This window comes from Pinus tabuliformis, chromosome 7, assembly GCF_031772625.1.
Source record: "Pinus tabuliformis cultivar Carrire ecotype Pingquan chromosome 7, CPIR1, whole genome shotgun sequence".
NCBI classification, from domain to species: domain Eukaryota; kingdom Viridiplantae; phylum Streptophyta; class Pinopsida; order Pinales; family Pinaceae; genus Pinus; species Pinus tabuliformis.
Window position 1 is genome coordinate 897,922,101 of NC_142293.1, and position 23,896 is coordinate 897,945,996.

Genomic DNA, 23,896 nt, shown 5'->3' on the forward strand with positions numbered 1-23,896 from the left:
AAGACTTCTTTTCTGCAAATAAAAGTTTGTGTTTCATGCTTCAGCCCACAAGTGTAATGGTAGGCCTTGATCATGCAACATCGCCCGTGTTGATGCCACAATACTTATGTTCTTCCTTTCAGCCACCCCATTCTATTATGGGTTATGAGGTGTTACCAACTCCCGTTGAATGCCTTCTAATGCACATAATTTTTTGAACTCATTCAACACATTCTATCCACCTTTATTTCTTTTGAGAGATTTAACTTTCCTGCTAGTATCTTTTTCGACAAGTTGTTTAAATTCACAAAACTTAGAAAACATATGATCTTTCTTCTTCATGAAGAAAATCCAACACTTACGAGAAAAATCATCAAAAAATATCACATAATACATGTTCTTGGTCATGGATGTTGTCGAGAACATTCCACACACATCTAAGTGAACTCGATCAAGGGTCGCTTGTGCTCGAATGCCCTTTTCATGAAAGGAAGCTTTGGTGTACTTCCCCAATGTACACCCTTTGCATGTGTCTCTCTACTCTATTGTACCCTTGGGAAGCCCTATAGAAATTTTCTACAAGATCTTCAAAGCGCCATGATGCAAGTGACCTAATCTCATGTCCCACAACTCACCGATGTCTCGGCTCTGCACCTTCTCTGCTTCTACCTCCAATTTTTAGAGGTTCTTCACTCGAACCCCTATTTGCTTCACCTGTCCTATGACTATGTGATGAAATAATTCCTTTCCCTTACTAAATATCACATCATAGCTTCTATCCTCCAAGATGGCAAAAAAAAACCAAGTTGTTATTCAAACCTAGAACATACATAACATCTTGCAAAGTGAGGGGAGAACCAGACTCCCTCTAAAAGGTAACTATACCGATGTTGGTTCTGTTATACCTCCTATCATCACCCATCTCGATATGCATCTGCAGATCATTCTTCTCTAAGTTACTGAAGAGCTTTTGTTATTGGTCATATGGAATGAAGCTCCATTGTCCAGGTACCACACACTACCCATAATTGATGACACTATACAAGAAATCAAGGTAAAATCTAATTCAACCTTTGAAGCAAGAGCTTCACCTACTAGTCCTCCTGAGGGATTCTTACCGGCCTTTTGTGCGGACACTTTGTGGCAAAGTGTCCCAGCTCGTGATAGTGAAAAAACTTGATTTTTGAGATGTCCTTCTTCTTGCCACCTTAACAAGAATTTGATTTGGAATGGGATGACTTCCCCTTCCCTTTCTTTTGCTTACCATCTAAGGCACAATTCTCCTCATCATGATGCTTTGATGGGGATCCATCTTTGGTGTTCCGCTGAACCTCTTCCTGTACCAATTCGGAGCACAATCGCTCCCACTCTGGTACCTTCTCCCTCCCATTAACTTAGTCATGGTAACTATGCTAGCTCTTGGGAAGTCCTAGAAGTGTTAGGCTCACTAGATCGTCTTCTACAACAGTAATCCCAACACATCCAAGATCATCCTCACATCGGGTGAACTTGGTCAAATACTTAGGCATTGAGTCGCCCTTCTCCATCTTGACCTTTTTGAGCTTGTCCTTCGGTGTGAGATTCTTGTGGGCACTGCTATTTTTAAACAACTTTGTCAATGGTTTCCACATTGCAAATGGAGTTTTCTTACTGAGGATATTTGAGATAATATGATCTTGAACTCCTTCTAAGATAATCATTCTTGACTTTGCCACACACTTTCTCCATTCAACTAGATCTTTAGCATCAGATGTTGGAGGCTTCAGAATATCATGATCTATGAATTCCTTTAGCCCTTTGTCTTCCAACAATGCCTCCAACTTGTCCTTCCAAGTTATGTAATTTGATCTTCCCTCTAGGGTATACTCAAGTATCAAACCATAGAATAACATCCCATTGACTCTGAATTATGAAACTACAAACTTGATTTCACCTGCACAACAAACATGCATTCTCCTCTTCTATAATGTATTTAGCTCCGATACGATGTAGATTTTTACTTGTAGATTCAAAATTCTTATGTAATATGCTAAAATAAAACATTTGAATCCACTCTACTCATCAGTGTAAACAAAAATTTATCGATGAAAACACTAAGCAGAAAAGAAAGAATTTCAAACACACATAAAACAATATTTTTCTGGGGAAAGCAACTGCTCAAAACCCCGACTATCTATATTGCATTAACCAAAATATCTGAGAAGAAAATATAATGCTTGTTCAACTCGAACAATTCATGCTCAAGTACAATCTATCTCTCCGCTTCACAAACTAGCTCAAGACAACACTTAGCCAATTCTACTGCCAGTTAAGCCCCTACTTCCTTGTGCTATTATTGAGAGGATTAGCCCATATTTAATTGGGAAAATCCCTCACCACAATTATGCAATACATCATAGGCCTTCTACTAGTTGCATGCACCATTTGTACAACTCAAAAAATTATACAACTAATAGTACATTGTCCCTGAACTCTAATCTCAACTGGGGCTTCCTCTGAACTAACATGCATGAGTTATTTATGAGTGAATCTTCAGTTAACTAGTGGAGTTGTGAAGCTACACTAAAGTGGCTCCCCACTACTAGACCTCCCACTAGTTCCTCCAATTGTTTGAACTAGTTTAACTAATTATAACTCAGTTAGACTGAGTTAATTAATTACAACTCAAAAGAACTCAACCTAGACCCTTAAAATTTAGGAATCACTCTACATGACTCTAGATAGACTTCCAACTCAAATTTACTGAGCCAACTAAGTCAAATTAACTTAGTTAACTATTACAAGTTGATATGAGAATAGAATTTCGATTTAATTCCTAATTTAATTCAACGACAAATCAGATTAAGATTCCTTGTTGCTATTTTTAACAAATGTAACATTAGCATTAACATTGATTAAAGACCAACCATGATCAACCATGGTCAAAATTAATGTAACATTACTATAACCATATAAGAATTGTCAACCATAGTCAATTATGTAAACCAAGGTCAACCATATTCTTTCATCTTAATCCTTGGTCAACCATGTTAATCATTATCAATCATGGCCAACTAAGGTTAACCATGGTCTACCTTAACCAACAATGAGTGACCCTCTTCAACCATGGTCAACCCATATCAACCATTAAAGCAACCATTTTTGTAGCATTAACGTAACATTGACATTGATGTAACATTAACCATTATCAACCATGCTTGACAATGGTCAACCATGGTTAATCTTAATATAATATTAATGTAACAATGACACAATGGTCAACATTAATGTAACATTGTTACATCGATGTAAAAGTAATACATTGTTACAATAATGGTTGACCATGGTCAATCTCAATGAATTCTCAATGAACACGGATCAACTCTCTTCAGTCTAAGTCAACCTTGTCAACCATGATCAAAGTCATAAACCCTCTTCAACGATGGTCAACTAATCTACCCCACATATGTAGATTGTTGACTTTGCATAACCACATTAATAAATGTGGTTGATATACATCAATCGATAACATTTTTGACCTCTTATACGTCAACTAGTGTATGAAAATGATGTCAATGAAAATATATCAACCACATTTACTAATATGTACTTATGCTAATTATATATTATTAGTAAAATAACGAAATAACAAATTATTTAACTTTTATATATATAAATATATATATCATGTTAAAAAACTTTATAATAAAACCTCTAATAAACCCAGGTTTAACGAACTATCTTAATAACCAACCACAATAAGGACCACGTTGATATACATCCATCGATAACATTTTTGACCTCTTATACGTCAACTAGTGTATGAAAATGATGTCAATGAAAATATGTCAACCACATTTATTAATATACTTATGCTAATTATATATTATTAGTAAAATAACTAAATAACAAATTATTTAACTTATATATATAAATATATATATCATGTTAAAAAACTTTACAATAAAACGTCTAATAAACCCAGGTTTAACGAACTACCTTAATAACCAACCACAATAACGACATCCTGTTAAATAAGGATATCATTCTATCAATATAACTCGAATTTTATTAATTACCACGTAATACGTACTGCAGATATCTCCAACATTACATTTGTAAGTGTAAAAGAATTATAAAAAGAAAATCTTACGTTATATTTGAAGGTTCCGCTTTGAATTTAGGTTGGTTAAATATTGCTCCGACGCAATTTAATTGCGAAAAGTGGAGAAGAAAATGAAAGTGAAGTAGAGGTTAATGAAAAATTGCTATGTTAGATGGGTACATTTTGGGATCCAGGAATTTGGCAGAAACATTTTGAAAATCGTGATTACCTTATCACCGACATGGAGATCTTAATGATGATATGGAAAGTCTAGTTGTCTTTCTTTCTATTCTCCTTGGGGTTTAGGTTTAGGTTAACCAATATATATGTATGGATTTTTTATTTTACCCTCTCATCCTTCAATTGCCTTTCCTGTGCCATTATTCACATTCTACTTGCATGAATAGTTATTTCACCATGTTGAATGGAGTATATAATAAATTAATATAATTATAAAAACATTATTTCAATATTTAACCTAAAAATATATGTATGGAGGATTGCTTTTCGATGTTAAGAAAGATTGCATTTCAATGGGTACATAATATTCACATTGACTCTCGAAAAGATGTTATAAAAAATAATAATATATATTTTGTTTTAATGGTTTTGTTAGCCAGAGATTATTAGAATGTGACCATGATAATTCTTATATATTTGATGCATTTATATTTGTTTATAAAAATGTGCGTATGTGTAAAAAAAAAGGTTTATTTTATAAATTTGAAAGTTGAACTGTAAAAGTATGAAAAATATGAAAAGTAATTAAAAAAAGTAAAAGTTGGGCCCAATAATTTTTATATAGACTGTTATATGTGGAAGAATCTATTTAAAGACAAAGTCACTTGGGGAATCGAAGATTTTATCTTAAGGCATTTATCTTTCCCATGCTTTGAGATCAAATTATTTTAAGCAATGGCAACTTATAATAAAATAAATATATATTTTTTTGTAAGCTTGGTAGGACTCTCTGATTTTCGATTTTACATGTCCATTATTCACCCCACTACGAGGGTAGGGTAGCTCAAGATTCCAACCCAAGATGCATGTCCATTATTCACCCCACTACGAGGGTAGGGTAGCTCAAGATTCCAACCCAAGTTGTCTCGTTCAGTGAGACTTCATTCCGGGTCATTGTCACTTGAGCTACCCCAAGTGGACATAATAAACTAAATTTAATTATTAAATAATTATTGTAATATTTCAAATAAGTAACCCACATGAAATATTATATTCTAATCTTAAGAAAAGTATATAAAATTTTCATTAGTGATTGTAATGATGTCATGAAAAATAAGAAGTCGTTTAATTATTAAATAATTATTATAATATTTCAAATAAGTAACCCACATGAAATATTATGTTCTAATCTTAAGAAAAGTATATAAAATTTTCATTAGTCATTGTAATGATGTCATGAAAAATAAGGAGTCGTCTACCTGGAACGGTTAAAAGTGGCTGGAATATGGGCAAAAAATTTTCAAAAAATCTTGTAGAAAATGTGTTTGAATCTCTTTTTCATGGTGGAAATAGATTTAGTACCATCATCAAAAACTTCTAGGACATCTAAAATTATCAAGTTTAATAGCTTTTACTTGGATTTATAAAAATCCCTGCATTTTTTCAAAATATGAACGAATTTCCATAACTTTCAAGGAAAAAAAACATAATCGTTAGACTACGGCCAAAAATAATAATATAAATTTTGTTTAAATTATTATATATATTTTGTTTAAATTATTTTCTTACAATATACACTCTGGTCTTGAATGTGAGTTTTTTTTTATAGTTTGGATTTCTTCTCTATTCACAAACTCTGTTTCGGTCCTTCTCTTCTCTATTGTGGGTCAAGCTTGGTTCATCCATTATTCTTTTTTCTTCTCTATTTTTGGTCAAGCTTGATTCATCCCTTTTCCTATATATTTGTTAACAGGCTAATCATTTTTGCATTTTAGGGCTTTTAGGAAGCCCAATATTTATTATTTCATATTTCCATTTCATATTTACAATTAAAAAAAATGATTAAAAAAAATCTAAATTAAAATGATTTTGATATTCCTTAAGAAATCATTGTATTCCAAAAATTAATGTCAAAGCATTTACTATTTCTTGATTGTTGAAGCATCCAAATATTTTAGGTGGGCAAGTCTTCCCAATCTGCAGATTATTAAATGAAATTAAATCCAACTACAATGTAGTGTGAAGTTTGATAGATATGAAAATATTTGTAATTTTCATTGATGTGTAAGTATGTCACATCCTCAAAAAAAATAATAGAAATAATTTTAGCTAATGTATACAAAACAAAACAAAACAAAAATTAAAGAAGGATATAAATAAATAATTAAAAATCGGTCAATGGCTCATTCTACAATCTAGTACAAGGGACATGTGTAAGTATGCCATGTCCTCAAAAAATAATAAAAATAATTTTGCTAATGTTAACAAAAACAAAAAATAAATTAAATAACCATATAAATAAGAAATTAAAAAAATAATAATTAAATAACCATATAAATAAACAATTAAAAATGGACGAGAGACCCATTTTACAATCTAGTATTCCACTTTCATTCTATTGGTTCTTTGATATTTCACTTTCACTCTTAGAGTAATAAATAAAATATTTCCATATTTATCTTACATTATATAATTGTATATAACTTTATAGAGATAAAGTAATTAAAAAAATTATATATTTCTCTTATAAATTTCTCAATATAGAACTTAAATAAATTGTTTGCATATCTATATTAACTAATATATTTCAGTATGAAATGTGTCTCTATATTATGTGTGTATTAATGTTTACTTTAGTAAAATATTTCAATGCTCAGAAGGAAAAGTAAGAAGGGATTAAATCTCTTGACGTGCAAATCTTTATTCAAGTTTGAAATTTGATCCCTCTAAGCTCTTGGTAGATCCCTGACTAAAATAGATCTATACTGATAATAGTTTGAATGAACTTAATGAAGTAATTTTTCAAAAATAATATTGAAAACTTAGATTCCAATGTCATCAATGTAAAGAAATCATTCTCATAAATTTTCAAGAAGTTCACCCAAAATAAGAAGAAAAAGAACAATAATTTAACGTAAATATTCAACCTTTGTAAACATTCATTTAAAGTTAGCGACACTAAAATTTACCAAAAGAATTGAAATGACTCCATGGCTTCCATGGGTGGCACTATTAGTGTAGAGACAAAGGAGGAGGAGAGTTTTTCTATTTTGAAAAAACAAAGAGTTCTAGGCTCAATTGATTCATCTCAATGAGAAACAAATGACCATGATCAAGGCGTTGGGCATGCAGGGTGGTGTTGAGTTCTAGTAACACAATTCAAGCAATAAAATTGTTGACACAAAGATGTTCAATAAATAATGCAAGCAAGAGGTAGGAGGTAGACGATGTAGTGGGTAAATTTTCCTTTACAAATAGAATATCATTTAATGTTACTTATTTTTTAAGGTATTATTGTTAGCTTTCAACTCCCTCGTTACACCAAAGAGGGGTAATTTTTTCTTTGCAAATAAAATATCATTTAATGTTACCCATTTTTTAAGGTATTATTGTTAGCTTATCATTTCAACTCCCTGGTTACATTAAAGAGGGAAAATTTGTTAGATAGACAGGTGTGAAGGATACAAGGTTTAATGGAAGGCCTTAGGAAATTATGGATTTTTTATTGGTGTTCAATTGTCATGGATGGTTGGAGAAATATTCAATAAAAGCCTTGGTTGAACATCATTGTCACCTCCCTAAGCCAACCTTATTTCTTAACGGAAATTTATTATATTTTAAAGATGAAGGATGAAGCATTCTAGTATGAGGTGTTAAGGGATGCAATTTAGTAGTCTGGTTGTACAAATGTATTTTAGGTTAGAAGATCTTCGCCATTAATGATTGAAAGCATGTATCGAGATATATTTTGGGTTCCTTGTTGTGTGTGCATGGTTTGATGTTACATCACTTCATTATTTTTTATGCAAGAAAGGAACAAATGTTCATTTGCAATTAAAGTATGTATCGAGATATATTTTGGGTTCCTTGTTTTGTGTGCATGGTTTGATGTTACATCATTTCATTATTTTTTATGCAAGAAAGGAACAAATGTTCATTTGCAATTACAATGACTCTCTAGTTTTTACAAGATTTATGCAAAAAATTATGGGGAAACCAATACTTCAAGATACATCATATATTTTATTTTTCTTGACTGTATGCTAAAGGTACAACCAGTCTTAAAGGTCATTGTTATAAGTTTTGGGTGGTTAATATTGAGGGAATTAAAATATAATTAAGGTACAACAAATCTTAAAGGCCATTGTTATAAGTTTTGAGTGGTCAATATTGGGGAGTTAAAATATGATTAAGAGAAAAAAATTAAAAAATGTTATTGAGTGATAATTGATAGATTGATGTGAAATACATTATCTCTTTTCACCTCTCCAATACTAATTTGCATAGCTAATCAGATATGCAAATTTAAATTTCCATGACAAAAAAAATAGATATGCAAATTTAAATTTCCATGACAAAAAAAATAGATATGCAAATTTAGATTCCTTATACTATAGCTAATCAGATATTTAAATTTAGATTCCCCTCATGATAGAGACACATAGAAATAGATATGCAAATTTAGATTCCCCTATGCAGAGAGACATAGAGGAGTATATAAGTCCATTGACATGACTGGCTTGATCATGTGTCACACGGACCCTCTTTGGAGTTTTTAAATGAAATCGAAATGTTGATTGGACATATATCGAATAAATTAAGAACATTCCACTGAGGATGAAAGGATGTTAGTGCTTCCGTCACGGTGCATGCCTGGCCCACTGATGGCAACACAATGTGATGTCTATTCGTTTGAGTACAATAAATCAAATTCTCGCTGAACATGAGAATATGCCCGGGCATGAAAAGAAGTTAATATCACCATGCATGCAGGCGTAGGCTACATAATAAAAATTGATTGTAATAATAACATTTTGTAAGGATTCCACTGACATGAAAGGATGTTAGCGCTTCCGTGCAGGCCTGGCACGCTGATGCACACCATGTTATTTCTATTCATTTGACTACACAAACTCTCACTGAAGATGAGAAGATGCGTCGTGGATGAAAGGATGTTAATAGTACCCTGCAGGTAGGCCTGGGCTCCATGGCCCATGAGGGCGAGCCATATTTTCCATGTTATGGGGCCATAAATGAACGGCTGGTGTATATGCTTACTGTTTCATTTCGGCCTTAGCAAAATTGAACGGTGGGCATATACACCCGTCATTCATTTATGGCCCGATAACATGAAATTTATTGAGGGCCACCCATGAGCATTTACATGATAATAATAATCTTATGTAAATATAAGATTTTTTATTTTTATTTTTACATAAATTTAATATTATTTTGTTTTGTTTCTCATTTATTTTTATTTATATTATTTCAATAGTAATTAAATTTAATATTTTTGGTTAATAGCTTCTGTAACATAGCTTCTGTAGTGTAATGTCGTTTCTGTAGTGAGGTAAAGAAATGAAACGAAATGAGTTACTGGTGCAATACTCATAGATAATAGTCTAGAATCTAAAAGTATTTGACAGAGTAAAAATCTGTTTAATTTTTTTTTTTTTTAATTCTTAGTCGCTCGATTTTCTTGAAATGATAATGACCATTCAACCTGCAATTTTTTTGAAATGATAATGAACATTTAACTTGTGTTGAAAGATAGGGAGTTTTTTTTGTTTGGATGGTAAAAAGTGGTTCGGCAAAAAAATTTCAAAAAATATTGTAAAGGCAGTGTTTGAATCTTGTTTTTATGGTGGAAATGGATTGAATCGTGTTTTTATGGTGGAAATGGATTGAATCGTGTTTTTATGGTGGAAATGGATTCAGCACCATCAAAAACCTCTAAAAGACCTAAAATTTTGAAGTTTAACCACTATAAATTAGATTTACAAAAATCCTTGCCAGAATTTTTTTAAATATGACCGGAATTTCCATAACTTTCTGAGCAACTCCTCAACCTGATTGGACTACCGGGAAAAATGCTATCCAGTAATGAAGGTGGGCACTACTGGTTTGACAACAAATTTTCCCATTATTTAAAAATTATCCTCGTAAAAATGCAGATGCAACGCATTTAGCTAGTGCACTGTGCAACACTATTAATGCGGAAAAATTAAATTTATGTGCACCAAATAAATTTTCACATTCACCTAACTCTTCACGTGATGTGTTGTTTGTTGTTGGAAACTTTAGTATTACTAGCTGAGTTGACCTTCAAAACCTAAAAACTTGTTGGCAGAAGCAGCTCCACCATCGCAAACGTAGTTCAGCAAAGCAGAGGATACGATGCACGCAGTAGGTCTTGGCTACTCATGGGACGATGCAGAGTCCTCAGCCCCGCGCGTCCCGAGGTTGCTGCTCGTCCTCGTCTTTGTAGTCACTCTCGGGAGGCGTTTGCTGAATTGGATTGTGAGCCCTCTTCGTGGAATTGGGATTTTGGAAGAAGCTCATCAATATTCTGCAGGACCCCCTGATGTTGTCACCCTGTGGCCCATAACTCCTCCTTCAACCACCACTACTCATACTTCTTCTTCCTCCGTCATTGACAACCATGGGATCATCCGTGAGAATTTGCCGGTGGTCGTTGAATACTGCAGCTCTGCAGCAGATGGGGAGGGAGATATTACATGTGCTGTTTGTCTCGCCGATTTCCGGGCGACTGATCGAATCCGGCGGCTTGGTAAATGTGGGCATGTTTTCCATATGGAATGCTTGGACAAGTGGATTGAATATCGAAGTTACAGTTGTCCTCTCTGCAGATCTCCTATCTTCTAAACGCAGCATGGATGGAGACCAATCTGAACTATTATAAGTGTATGTCTCTTTTGTTTTTGTTCTTTTTTTATAGTTAGAGAGGAATGACAATTAGGCTTGTTAGGGGAGATATTACATGTGCTGTTTGTCTCGCTGATTTCCGGGCGACTGATCGAATCCGGCGGCTTGGTAAATGTGGACATGTTTTCCATATGGAATGCTTGGACAAGTGGATTGAATATCGAAGTTACAGTTGTCCTCTCTGCAGATCTCCTATCTTCTAAACGCAGCATAGATGGAGACCGATCTGAACTATTATAAGTGTATGTTACTTTTGTTTTTGTAATTAAAGGAATGACAATTAGGCAGGCTGGTTTTTTTTAATTAGGTAACTGGGTCTGTTTCTTATTTGTGTGATATTGGTTGATTCCGACTTTTATTATTATCATTTTAAGTTGTTTAATTATGCTTCTGCACAGAGAAATTGGGGATTTGAATCTTCAGTATCTTAGTACATCACATTTTATTTTTGAAACTTGCCCATTAAACTGCTAAAAAAACATGTATGTTAATTGTTAATGTAAAATACTTTCAGGATATTTATGTCGGCAAAAACAGCTTATAAGAATGAATGACAAACACCAATTTGTGACTTTCCAAGGTGTTGGCAGTAACATACTTGTTCCAGAGGCGTAACATATATGTAAGAGAGTGAATAAAATAATTTATGTGCATATAGTCTTTGGATTTTCTTAATAGCAAAGCACTTGAGTATTTATAGGGATTGACATCATGGTGTAATGTAGATCTCAAGATGTTTCTCATATTGATGATGAGGTGGATGATCGATCTATCAATGAAATAATGATAAATGTACTAATAAATGACCTCAAGTTGATATTTCAATGTAGTGGTGATAACTAAAGAGAACAAGCGTTTTTCGCACAGGACTGACAAATGGTCTGCTCTCCATCGCAAGATGAAGGTTTAGTGGATGGTTCAAATCTATCCCTCTACGATTAGGGCAACTGACATACCCCACCCTCTGTCCAAACCCTCATTCCATTATGTCGTCGACTGTGAAGTCGCTCTACAATTTGGTGATTTGTCTCTAACTTCAGCGATTTCCCACTTCTCCTACAAGGAGGTAAGCTCTTGTACAACTCTGCGTTGATTTTGGTTTCTCCTTTCGTTATTATCCAAAGAAACTAAATGATTTTATCCTTATTCTATTTTGTATGATATAAATTTTTCCTATTCGGCATTGTGCTCCTCTAAATGGCAAAGATCCATCTTCTTACATTTATTTCATGGCTGCAGTGCTTTATACTTGCATACAAGGAGAAGCAAGGGTTTTCTGACTGTGCTTTAAGTCAATAATGAATTCAAGGGTTGTTCTGAGTTTTCCAATTGTACCTAAAGTTAATAGATTTGTTGTTGTTGTATTCATTTCTCCCTTTTCTTTTACTACAGGTCAGGTGAATCTGCGTGCCCAGTGTTGGCTTATGTCTGAAATTCGATTTGGTCCTCCCTTTTTTAGGTATTTACGATGTTCAAAGGTTCCTTGGGGAGTTTAAAGGTTACACAGTATAATTTTAAGGTTGCGGACCCTTATGGCCCAACTGGGTATCTGTTCCAGCTCACGTGAGGGTTGCCGAAATCTTGTTTCTGAGTTCAGCTCCTTTCAGCCGACTCTTGAGCTTTTCTGGTTTTTTCCCATTCCTCTCGACATTGTTTTTAGGAAATCTCTTACAGAAAAGCGTGCTAAGTTTATGTACTGGGTTCCAGTAAATTTTGTTTTTAGTTGTATCAAGGGTTTCTAAGTGTTTTTTTTTTAAAACACTGCAAAATGTTTTTCTGTACCCTACAGTTCTAAAGCCAGTGAAACGGGTGAAAAGCATGTCCCTTGGACTCTCACATCTATTTGTCATATTGATTACTTGACATAATGAAAGACCATAATGTTGGATTTAGAGACGTCTAATTACAAATATTAAGTTGGACATACGTGCATTGTGATTATAATGTCAAATAATGTCAGCGAGATTACATTTATGTAATGATTAAAATATGCCAAATAATGTGATTAATTAAATCATGGCATTATACGTATTTAAATAAGGATTTGGATACAAATACATATAGAATAATGTTAATCAATTACAATTGTTAATGGACCGATTATAATTGATTAAAAATAATAGCAGTAATAAATTTGAGCTGAATAAGGAAATCAGAATCTATTCTGATTGATTGATTGATTGATTGATTTCATTCAAAATCTGAAATTTCAGATTTCTTGACAGACTTGTTTCAGCTAAATTTTAGGCTGCCCTAGGATTGGGGTTTTGCACTGCTATAAAAGGGCTGAGTCTCCAAGGCTTGCAATCACTCAGAAAAAATTGTTTGCTCCATTGAAGACTAAAAGGATTGCAAGTTCTTGGAAGGATTCAAGAGCCAACAACTCAAGTAAAGCCCAGGAGCCTTTTGAAGATGGAAAGTAAGTTCTGCTGTGCATTGATTTTGATTTCTTACAAAGGAGTAGATCTTGGTTAAAGGGTTTAAAGTAATTAGGAAAACCCACAAAGTAAATCTAACAATTGGTATCAGAGCACCCTTATGTAAGAATCCGTGCTTGATTTTTTTTTTTTGTATGTGAAGTTGTGAACTCTTATTTGCAGTGGGTACATATGATTCGCTTGTGATTTTTAAATTTCGTTTTGAGTTTGAGCTGCCAAAGATCAGGGCCAACTGTAACTTCATGTAAGATATATGTTGGTCCCTCTGTTTTCTGTGAAATCTAATATTTGTACTTGACCATCATGATATAGTCTATTTGTTTGTTTCCTCTGAAATAAAAAGGAGGTAAATCCCCTCAATGACGGCTGTCAGTGACCGTCATTGGGTCCAGAGGGGCCATGTTTCATCCCCAATCATGAGGTCATGTGGAGAAATTCAAAATTCAAATTGAACTGACATTGAAGTATCAGATGAAACCTGCTAATTCCGGGATAAACTCATCATTTAGGTAAAATGAATTCTGCGAACAAAGTTCCATTCGATTAAAGGTACAAAATTATGATCTATAGAAATTCAAATTTAGCTGGTACGAAAAACTCAAATGGAAGACGTTAAATCATAGGTTAAATTCATTTTCTGTGAAATGTTCTTGTACTGTTCTGTTCATTTTTGGAAATTTTAGGACTTCGAAAATTTTTCAAGACTTTGAATTCAAGAGACTAAAATCCATGGAAGTAAATTTCCATGAGAAATTCTAGTCAAATTTTTACAGAATAACGGAAAAATCTTTAACAGGGTCAAGGACAAATTTTATCCACAAAGTAAATTTCTCTCATTCACATTTCATTGTCAACTGAATGGCATTTTTCTGTTCAATTGATTTTACACCGCCGACCCACAAACGGTGCAGCGAACATGATTCATTTTAAACGCCACGTGGATTCCATTGTCTTACGTGGCAATGAATGAATGTGCCAGATTGGAGTCATTTAATATTAATGTTAAAATAGAGTGTAGTTATGACAGTTCAGCTGCTTCTATTAATGTGGAATGAAAGCCTTGTGTGACAGCCATATGTCATTTGTACTGACAACGACGAGGAAGATGATCATGACCGTTTAACTAATTCTGAAGTCTTTAAATATTTTTTCGGTAAATTTTGAGTATTTTTCTCCATTTAAGGATGAGATGGTATTTAGTAAAAAAAAAAAAATTATAAAGAAAAAAATTTTACCAGGCGTGAATTGAAGAAGGATATACCATAACACATAAGGTGGACTGAATCATGTTTCTTATGTTATAAACTTGCCTTCTACCTTCTTACGAGATGGAAATGGATGCACAGAAATTTGTGTGAATCCTGAAAGTTCTGATTATTTTTTGGAATATTCATCTTCGATTAACTGTTTTTTGGTATATTGTATGTGGTTCTATTGTAGTCCCAATAAATTTAAAATCACTAATACAACATGGCTGAAAATGGGAAGAAGAGAAAAGGGTCATATACAAAAAGGATATCATACGCTTGAAAGAAGGATCTATATAAGTGAATTAATGATTGTAATGGCCAGAGCATTGTGGCGTTGATTTATCTTTGGGATCTGGCTTTCTGGAAAGGGCCATTTTCAAAGTGCTTGTCATATGCAGAACCCTGGTCATGACAGTCTTCATTTGCATTAACACTGTTGTTTTAATATTTATGGATCTCAGTTAACAATTTTTCCTCTCTTTAATTCTTCTCTTCTTCTGCTATGTACAATATTGGCAACCATAAAATTATTTAGTATTCTCTAAATAAATTATTTAGTATTCTCTAAATAAATTATTGAAGCATTTCTAAAAGGTAATCATTGTAGAAACTGCTAAAGTTTTACTAAAACCTAATAATTATTTTGATGAATATAGTTGACATATTAAATTTAAAAGAGTTATGAGATACTGTATTCTATACAGGACGAGTGGATTCTATAGGTACGTCCTAGATTAGGTTTTAGACATAATTTTGGAATCTAACTAAAGACAGTGTTTGGTATACATGTGTTGTTTTCGCATCAGTCAAGCATTGATGTTCGCAAACGAACCGCTCTCTGTAAGACGATTGCAAGGATGACTCATGACAAGTTGAAGCAACGTGCTGGCAATGGACGTGGGTGTTAGCTTTCCCAAAGGAGGGTTGGCGCCTGCTAAGTTGTTTGGCGCATAAGGGTTGCCTGAAGGTAATGATTGCACCCAAAGGTGTTTCATTACTGAATGGTGTTTTGGCTAAAGTTTTAATGGAGCAAATAGTTTTACACATGCTTTTAGATAGATTTTAGAATTATGATTAAATCGTGACGCATCGTATCTAAATTATTTTCTTGTTCTTGAATTTTTCAGATCCAAACATAATGTTAAGTCTAAGTCAGATTAAGCCCCTCATGGGGAACAATTTCAAACAGTGGGAGGAAAAGCTGAAATTAGTCTTAGGGATCATGCAATTGGACACAGCACTGAGATTTGATCGCCCCAAGCCTAATAAAGAGAGTGAGGTAACTCCTCAAGAGAAGGCTGATATTGCTAGATGGGAGCATTCAGATCGCATGTGCATAATGGTGATGAAGCAAACGATCCATGAGACTTTTTGAGGCATCATACCTGATACAGAGACAGGCGCTATTGAATACCTTAAGGCCCTTGAAGAAAAATTCACAAAGAGTAAAAAGACTGATGTGAGTACATTCTTTGTGAAGTTGGCAACAATAAAATACAAGGGAAAAGAAGGGGTTAGAGAGCATGTTATTGAGATGACAAGACTTCAACGTGCCTTGAAAGGGCATAATTATGACATCTCTGATGAGGTTCTCATTGAATTCATTTTTCTGTCTCTCCCGTCTAACTTTAGTCAATTCAAGATGACTTATAATTGTCAAAAAGAGACGTGGACATTACCTGAGTTTGAGGCTCGGTTGGTGCAGGAGGAAGAGAGACAGAAAATGACTAAGGGAGAAAGTGCTCATGTAGTAACATCTAATCCTAAGGGTAAAGGCAAGAAGCGCAAGTTTACTGCCAAGGAAAAGGGACCTACCAAGGTAGCTGCAAACAATGCCGCGCAGAAAAGCAAGAAGGAAGATACTTCTGCGAAAGCAGGAGAAAGGAACTGTTTTTTCTGCAAAGCGCCGGGACATACAAAGAAATTCTGCACCAACTATCATGCATGGTTGGCAAAGAAAGGTATGTCTTTTGCTTTGGTTTGTTCTGAAGTTAATTTAAGTTCTGTATCTAGATATACTTGGTGGATAGATTCAGGTGCAACGACTAACATCAGTATGTCGATGCAGGGTTGCCTAAGCCATCGCAAGCCAAGTGAGGCAGAGCGCTATGTTTACGTAGGAAATGGCAATAAAGTAGAAGTGGAAAGCATAGAAAAATTTAGATTATTATGTAAGACAGGATTTTATTTAAGTTTTGATGCTTTAGTGGTTCCATCTTTCAGAAGGAACCTAATTTCTATATCTTATTTGGACAAAAATGGTTATGTATGTTCATTTGGTAATGGAATTTTCAGTTTGTGTCAAGATTCTAAGCTTCTTGCTTTTGCTATCCTGTCTTCTTATGATAATCTTTATTTTCTAGATATAGACACTTCACATTCAGAGGCACTGCATATAGATAATAGAAAACGTAAATTAACTTGCGAGAAATCTGCAACATTATGGCACAAGCGATTAGGACATATCTCTATGAAAAGGATAGAACGTCTTGTGTCTAATGAAATTCTCCAACCTTTAGATTTTACAAACTTAAGTGATTGTGTAAATTGTATAAAGGGAAAACAAACTAATAAACGTAAGTATGATGCAAAAAGGTGTAATGATGTCTTAGAATTGATTCATACGGATATATGTGGTCCTTTTCCAAAGGCTACAAGAAATGGTGACCGTTACTTTATCACATTCATAGATGATTATTCAAGATATGGTCATATTTACTTAATAAAAGAAAAGGCGGAAGCATTAGACGTGTTCATAAAGTTCAAAACGGAAGTTGAGTTACAACTTAACAAATGTATAAAGTCCATTCGTTCTGATCGTGGTGGTGAATACTACGGTCGTTATGATGGATCAGGAGAACAGCGTCAAGGTCCCTTTGCAAAATACTTAGAGGAATGCGGAATTGTGCCTCAGTATACGTTGCCAGGTTCGCCTGCAATGAATGGTGTTGCTGAGCGACGAAATCACACCCTTAAAGACATGGTGAGAAGTATGATTGCTCGTACAACTCTACCTGAGAATTTGTGGGGAGAAGCCTTAAAGACTGCAGCATACATACTTAATAGAGTGCCTACTAAAGCAGCTAACAAGACCCCTTACGAGTTATGGGTTGGGCGCAAGCCTAGCTTGAATCATTTGAGAGTTTGGGGATGTCCATGTGAAGCTAGGCCTTATAAGCCAAGCAAAAAGAAACTGGACGAAAGAACCGTTAGTTGTTACTTTATAGGCTATTCTGAACGATCTAGGGGGTTCAAATTCTATAATCCAACAGAACATACAGTTTTCGAGTCAGGAAGTGCAAAATTTTTTGAGGATAATGAGTTTGTGGGGGGAGATATGACAAAAGATAGTATTTTTGAAGAAGAAGAGACGAATGCGAATGAGACTATGGACCAAAGTCCTAGTTTTGTTCAAATTCCGATTGCGTTTAGAAATACATCTTTTGACAATGTGCAAACTTCATCATCCCAAACAACTCAGTTAGAAACTCAACATGGAATAGAGAACACAAATGGACCTGAACCCAACCCAAACCCTCACATTGACATGACAAATGTTGATGGCCTAGGGCCTGTGGGAGAGTCAGAAGTTGGTAATGATGTTCTTCCTCCTGTTGAAGATCAAGTTGTAAATGAACCTCAAGAGCCTGTGCAAATTAGGAGATCTACTAGAGAGAAAAGATCTACACAATCAAAGGATTATGCATATCTTCAAGAACATGAGTTTGACATTGGCATGTTTGAAAATGATCCTGTTAATATCAAACAAGCTGTGGAAAGCTCTAACTCTCAAATGTGGATTAATGCCATGAATGAAGAGATGAAATCTATGTATGACAATGACTTTTGGGATATCGTTCCGTTGCCTAAAGACAAGAAACCCGTTGGTTGCAAATGGATATTTAAGACTAAGCGGGATTCTAAAGGCAATTTTGAAAAATACAAGGCACGTCTTGTTGCGAAAGGTTTCACACAGAAAGAAGGCATTGATTATAAAGAGACTTTCTCTCCAGTTTCATCGAAAGACTCTTTAAGGATTATATTGGCGCTTGTAGCACATTATGATTTAGAACTTCATCAGATGGATGTAAAGACGGCGTTTCTCAATGGTGACATTGATGAAACGATCTATATGAAGCAGCCAGAAAACTTTGTATCAGGTGATGCAGGGTCTATGGTTTGCAGACTTAAGAAATCTATCTATGGGCTAAAACAAGCATCTCGACAATGGTATTATAAGTTTCACCAAGTTATTAGCTCATTTGGTTTTGAGTCTAACATAGTAGATGAATGTATATACCTTAAGTTCTGTGGGAGTAAATTTATTTTCTTGGTTTTATATGTAGATGACATATTGCTTGCCAGTAACGATAAGGACATGTTGCATCAAACTAAGAATTTTTTATTTAAGAACTTTGAAATGAAAGATCTTGGTGATGCATCATTTGTTCTAGGGATTGAAATACTTAGAGATAGATCTCAAGGTATTCTGAGGTTATCCCAGAGGAACTATATCGATAAGATTCTAACAAGATTTGGCATGCAAAACAACAAACCAGGAGATACCCCTATATCAAAAGGAGATAAGTTTAGTCTGAAACAATGTCCCCAAACTGACTTAGATAAAAACCTCATGAAAGATATTCCCTATGCCTCAGCCGTGGGTAGCATCATGTATGCACACGTATGCACGCGTCCGGATATTGCGTTCATTACCGGAATGCTAGGGAGATATTTGAGTAACCCAGGTATGGAACACTGGAAGGCAGCCAAGCGAGTGTTGAGATACCTAAAGAGAACAAGGGACTATATGCTCACGTATCGGAGATCGGAACAGCTCGAGGTCATTGGATACACCGATTCTGATTTTGGAGGATGTGTCGACAGCATGAAGTCAACATCAGGATACATCTTTATGATGGCAGGTGGTGCTGTGTCATGGAAGAGCGCTAAACAGTCATTGGTAGCCTCCTCCACTATGGCAGCTGAATTTGTTGCATGTTTTGAAGCATCTAATCATGGCGTATGGCTGAAGAACTTCGTCACAAGTCTGAAAATTGTGGATTCTATTCAGAAACCACTCAAATTATTATGTGACAACAATTCAGTAGTGTTATACGCAACCAACAACCGAAGTTCGTCAAAGTCGAAGTACATTGACATTAAGTTTTTGGTTGTAAAAGAGAGAGTGCAGAATAATGAATTATGTATAAAACACATAGGTACAGACTCCATGATTGCGGATCCTCTTACTAAAGGATTACCACCCAAGAAGTTTCACCAACATGTTGCTTGTATGGGTGTAATATCTGTTTAGGATAATTAGAAAAATGTGGGAGTCTGAATATGTTTTAAGTTCTGTTTTTGATGTTCTATGTAATGCAATTGTAAACAATTTTGATGATATATACAAGTTGCATTCAGTTTCAGTTTCATTATTTCTTTCTTTAAAGTTTAAATTTTTTGGCCTCATAAAGTAAAGTAAAGGTGACTCAATTAGAAATAGGCACGTCTAATCACACTTGCGTGAAATTTCTAAACTATATGTCCAAATCAGATTCATGTCATTCAGTTATGTTGGCAGCGTGATTTATGTCAGTTTAGTTGCGAATAAATGTGACAAATGCCGCTTAAGTCCTTTGTTAGCATAATTGATGGACGGAATTGTTTAAGAAATACGATAAGTAAAGACAGAAAAGTTGCATGCAATAAAGTTAAGGATATATAATCAAAAGGTTGCACTTGTCCATGTGGGAGATTGTTGGATTTAGAGACGTCTAATTACAAATATTAAGTTGGACATACGTGCATTGTGATTATAATGTCAAATAATGTCAGCGAGATTACATTTATGTAATGATTAAAATATGCCAAATAATGTGATTAATTAAATCATGGCATTATACGTATTTAAATAAGGATTTGGATACAAATACATATAGAATAATGTTAATCAATTACAATTGTTAATGGACCGATTATAATTGATTAAAAATAATAGCAGTAATAAATTTGAGCTGAATAAGGAAATCAAAATCTATTCTGATTGATTGATTGATTGATTGATTGATTGATTTCAAAATCTGAAATTTCAGATTTCTTGACAGACTTGTTTCAGCTAAATTTTAGGCTGCCCTAGGATTGGGGTTTTGCACTGCTATAAAATGGCTGAGTCTCCAAGGCTTGCAATCACTCAGAAAAAATTGTCTGCTCCATTGAAGACTAAAAGGATTGCAAGTTCTTGGAAGGATTCAAGAGCCAACAACTCAAGTAAAGCCCAGGAGCCTTTTGAAGATGGAAAGTAAGTTCCGCTGTGCATTGATTTTGATTTCTTACAAAGGAGTAGATCTTGGTTAAGGGGTTTAAAGTAATTAGGAAAACCCACAAAGTAAATCTAACACATAACGAATATGCGAAACTTAACGGGTGAAAAGCATGTCCCTTGGACTCTCACATCTATTTGTCATATTGATTACTTGACATAATGAAAGACCATATGGAATATGCGAGAAGTTTCGTTGTTGGCACAATAGTTTTCTGGCTTCGGTACTTCTGCTACTCGCTTTCTTCCTTGTTGGCTTTGTAATCTACGACAACTATATCGAAGTATGATAGTCGAAGTATGATAGTTGCTGCTTAGTTCTTGGTAGATTTCAAACTTGCCTAATTATTTTGTGAAATATTTGCTTGTTCAGGCACAGAACATTCTCCCTTAGATTTTACTACTATCAAATATTTTTCATATGTTCCTAGAACGGCCTGCCATCTAAAGATGGCTATGATATTTAATTTTGGATAACCTCTCATAAAATGTTTCTTTGTAATTTCTAAATGATGTTGCCTGTGAGATGCATGAACAGGTGTGAAGATGGGAAATACCGAATGGGAATCTTTGTAATTTCTAAATGATGTTCCTTGTGAGATGCATGAACGGGTGTCAAGATGGGAAATATTGAATGTTATAATGATGTTCCTTGTGAGATGCATGAACGGGTGTCAAGATGGGAAATATTGAATGTTATAGGAAAGCAGTTATCAATTCCTGCCAAAAGCCCTACTTCAAATTATATTGAGATGGCCATCCATAGTCCTATGCACCGACCTACCCCTTGTTCCTATGCAGAATCTATGCATAATCTGGTATGGTATGCTACTCTATTCTAATTTTTCATGATAGTAGACAGATTCAGAAATAGCTTATGCATTGTCACTTTTCATGATAGTATACAGACTCACAGATAGCTTCTGCACTATCACTAAAGCTTATCAGTAAGCATCGAGAGCTCTTCCCTCATGGAAGTGGAGCCTTTTTTGAATGTTAGATTTACTGCAAAGCTTTTGAATGTTAGGTTTATTGCAAACTTATAAATATCAAAATTGATTATCATAACAAAGAATGCATGAAATCATCACAAAGGATGCAACTGTTTTTCTTACTAAGCATGAAATCATCACAAAGGATGCAACTGTTTTTCTTACTAAGCATGAAATCATCACCTGTGCAGATAGTTGATGCTAGTTTATCCCTCATGGTCACCTGTGCAGATAGTTGATACCAATTGGTCTAGATAATTGGTGGAGCAATGAATTTACAGGCACCAAACAGAAAGTAACAAAAATTTGGAGAGCAATAAATTTAGATGCTAACGCGAACGGCTGATAACAACATGCACCACCCTTGGCAGCTGGCAGGTGTTGCACCTAGCACCTCAACCTCAACATGCACCACATGGCAACTTCAATGCAACATCTCGCAACTACGGGAACTTGCTTTAGCTTACCATTATAGCATTTAATATATGTTAAACTGTGAAACTAATGCTAGCATTAGTCTACACTATGAAACAGAGTGAAACATATTTCAGAACTAAGGACACATAATATATGATTTTGGCCTCTCCGCCTCGGGAAGAGGCCAAATAAGGTGGTGAAACTATATGCCTCTAGAAACTTTGATTTATAAGTGGCAGTTACTAAAAACAAACAGGTGAATTAATGAGATAGCATCGCTAACCGATTACTATAGTCCCTGGCCATTGCCAGATGGCAGGGACTAAAAAGTGAAGAAACTCATGCTTTTTTTATAAGATTAATATCAAAGATCTAAATTTAAGACTAATTTGAACATGGAATTAAAAACTCACTTTTATATTATTTTGAGGCATTTCACTAATTAACATCCATACAATATATCATTTTGAACCATTATCCGTGCTTTTCTTGAATATTGAATCTTGTATTCCTTACTTTGTGATTGTTTAAACAATAAAATTTATCTACCATTAAATTTTGCAATTGTTACAAATTTATATTTTGTAATATTTTTTTTCTTTTCTTGAATATTGAATCTTGTATTCCTTACTTTGTGATTGTTTAAACAATAAAATTTATCTACCATTAAATTTTGCAATTGTTACAAATTTATATTTTGTAATATTTTTTTTGAGCTTTTGAAAGTATCATTTTTCTGTTTTTAAAGTTATCATTACTCTACCGTGCTTTGCAACGCTTTTGTTCAAAATTTAAAATTACATTTCCTCGAACTTGAAAATTGGTCGTGAATAAACGAAATGGTGAAAACTAATCTAGAAGGCCAAAATTTTCAAAATCAAGCCTTGCCGAAATTATGACGCGACTTGCCGAAATCTTTTCAGAAACAGATTACTTTTATGAATTTAAGCTCTATCGTTAAACTTTACAACTTTACACCATGTTATAAGACCTTAAATTTTTCGCTGTTAAAAGTTTAACTATTTATGAAAAGAAAAATACGAAATCAATCATCATGGACATATATAATACGAAAAGCGGCCTTCACACCACTGCCCATCGCGTCTACAATCTGGCGGATTGTGAGTTTTCTGTTGAATTCAGTGGAGAGGCCAACATTCCGTGCAGCCCTGGCACGCTGATGGCACAACAGAATGCTATTTCTATTCATTTTAGTACCCACATGAGAAGATGAAAGGATGTTAATATTACCGTGCATGTAGGCAGTTCCTATTTCCAATCCTATAGAAACATAAATGAGCGTTAAGTACCTGTGACAGGACATTCGTGCCTCCTAAGGCATGCTACATATCCATGAAAACCATACATATCCATGCATATTCCGGCAACTCGATCACCCTACCTCCGGCAAGCTCTAGCATTCAATGTATCTGCGACCACTGCCAGACCTGTCACGTCTCCTCCTGCAACCTCCGTTGGCTTCCTCATCTACCAACGTTTTCCAAATT

The 23,896-nt window shown here is 34.5% G+C and overlaps 1 protein-coding gene across 2 annotated transcripts; it reads left to right on the forward strand.

Annotated features, from left to right (window-relative positions):
* Positions 1-10,320: 10,320 nt before the first annotated feature.
* On the forward strand, positions 10,321-12,765 carry LOC149250510 (putative E3 ubiquitin-protein ligase RHA1A). 2 transcript variants are annotated; one of them, XR_016266834.1, is made up of 2 exons: positions 10,321-11,211; positions 11,484-12,765. XR_016266834.1 is itself a non-coding variant. In XM_089459115.1 (2 exons), the coding sequence occupies exon 1, from the start codon at positions 10,421-10,423 to the stop codon at positions 10,907-10,909; it is 489 nt and encodes a 162-aa protein (XP_089315241.1). In that variant the 5' UTR covers positions 10,321-10,420; the 3' UTR covers positions 10,910-10,952; positions 10,989-11,351. The 2 variants fall into 2 exon arrangements, 1 of the variants encoding a protein (XP_089315241.1); XM_089459115.1 differs by lacking the exon at positions 11,484-12,765 and having other exon boundaries at positions 10,321-10,952; positions 10,989-11,351.
* The last annotated feature ends 11,131 nt before the right edge of the window (positions 12,766-23,896 follow it).

Bases quoted from the DNA above. Each gene is read 5' to 3' on its own strand.
- LOC149250510 (XM_089459115.1), top strand. From the start codon at position 10,421: ATGCACGCAGTAGGTCTTGGCTACTCATGGGACGATGCAGAGTCCTCA.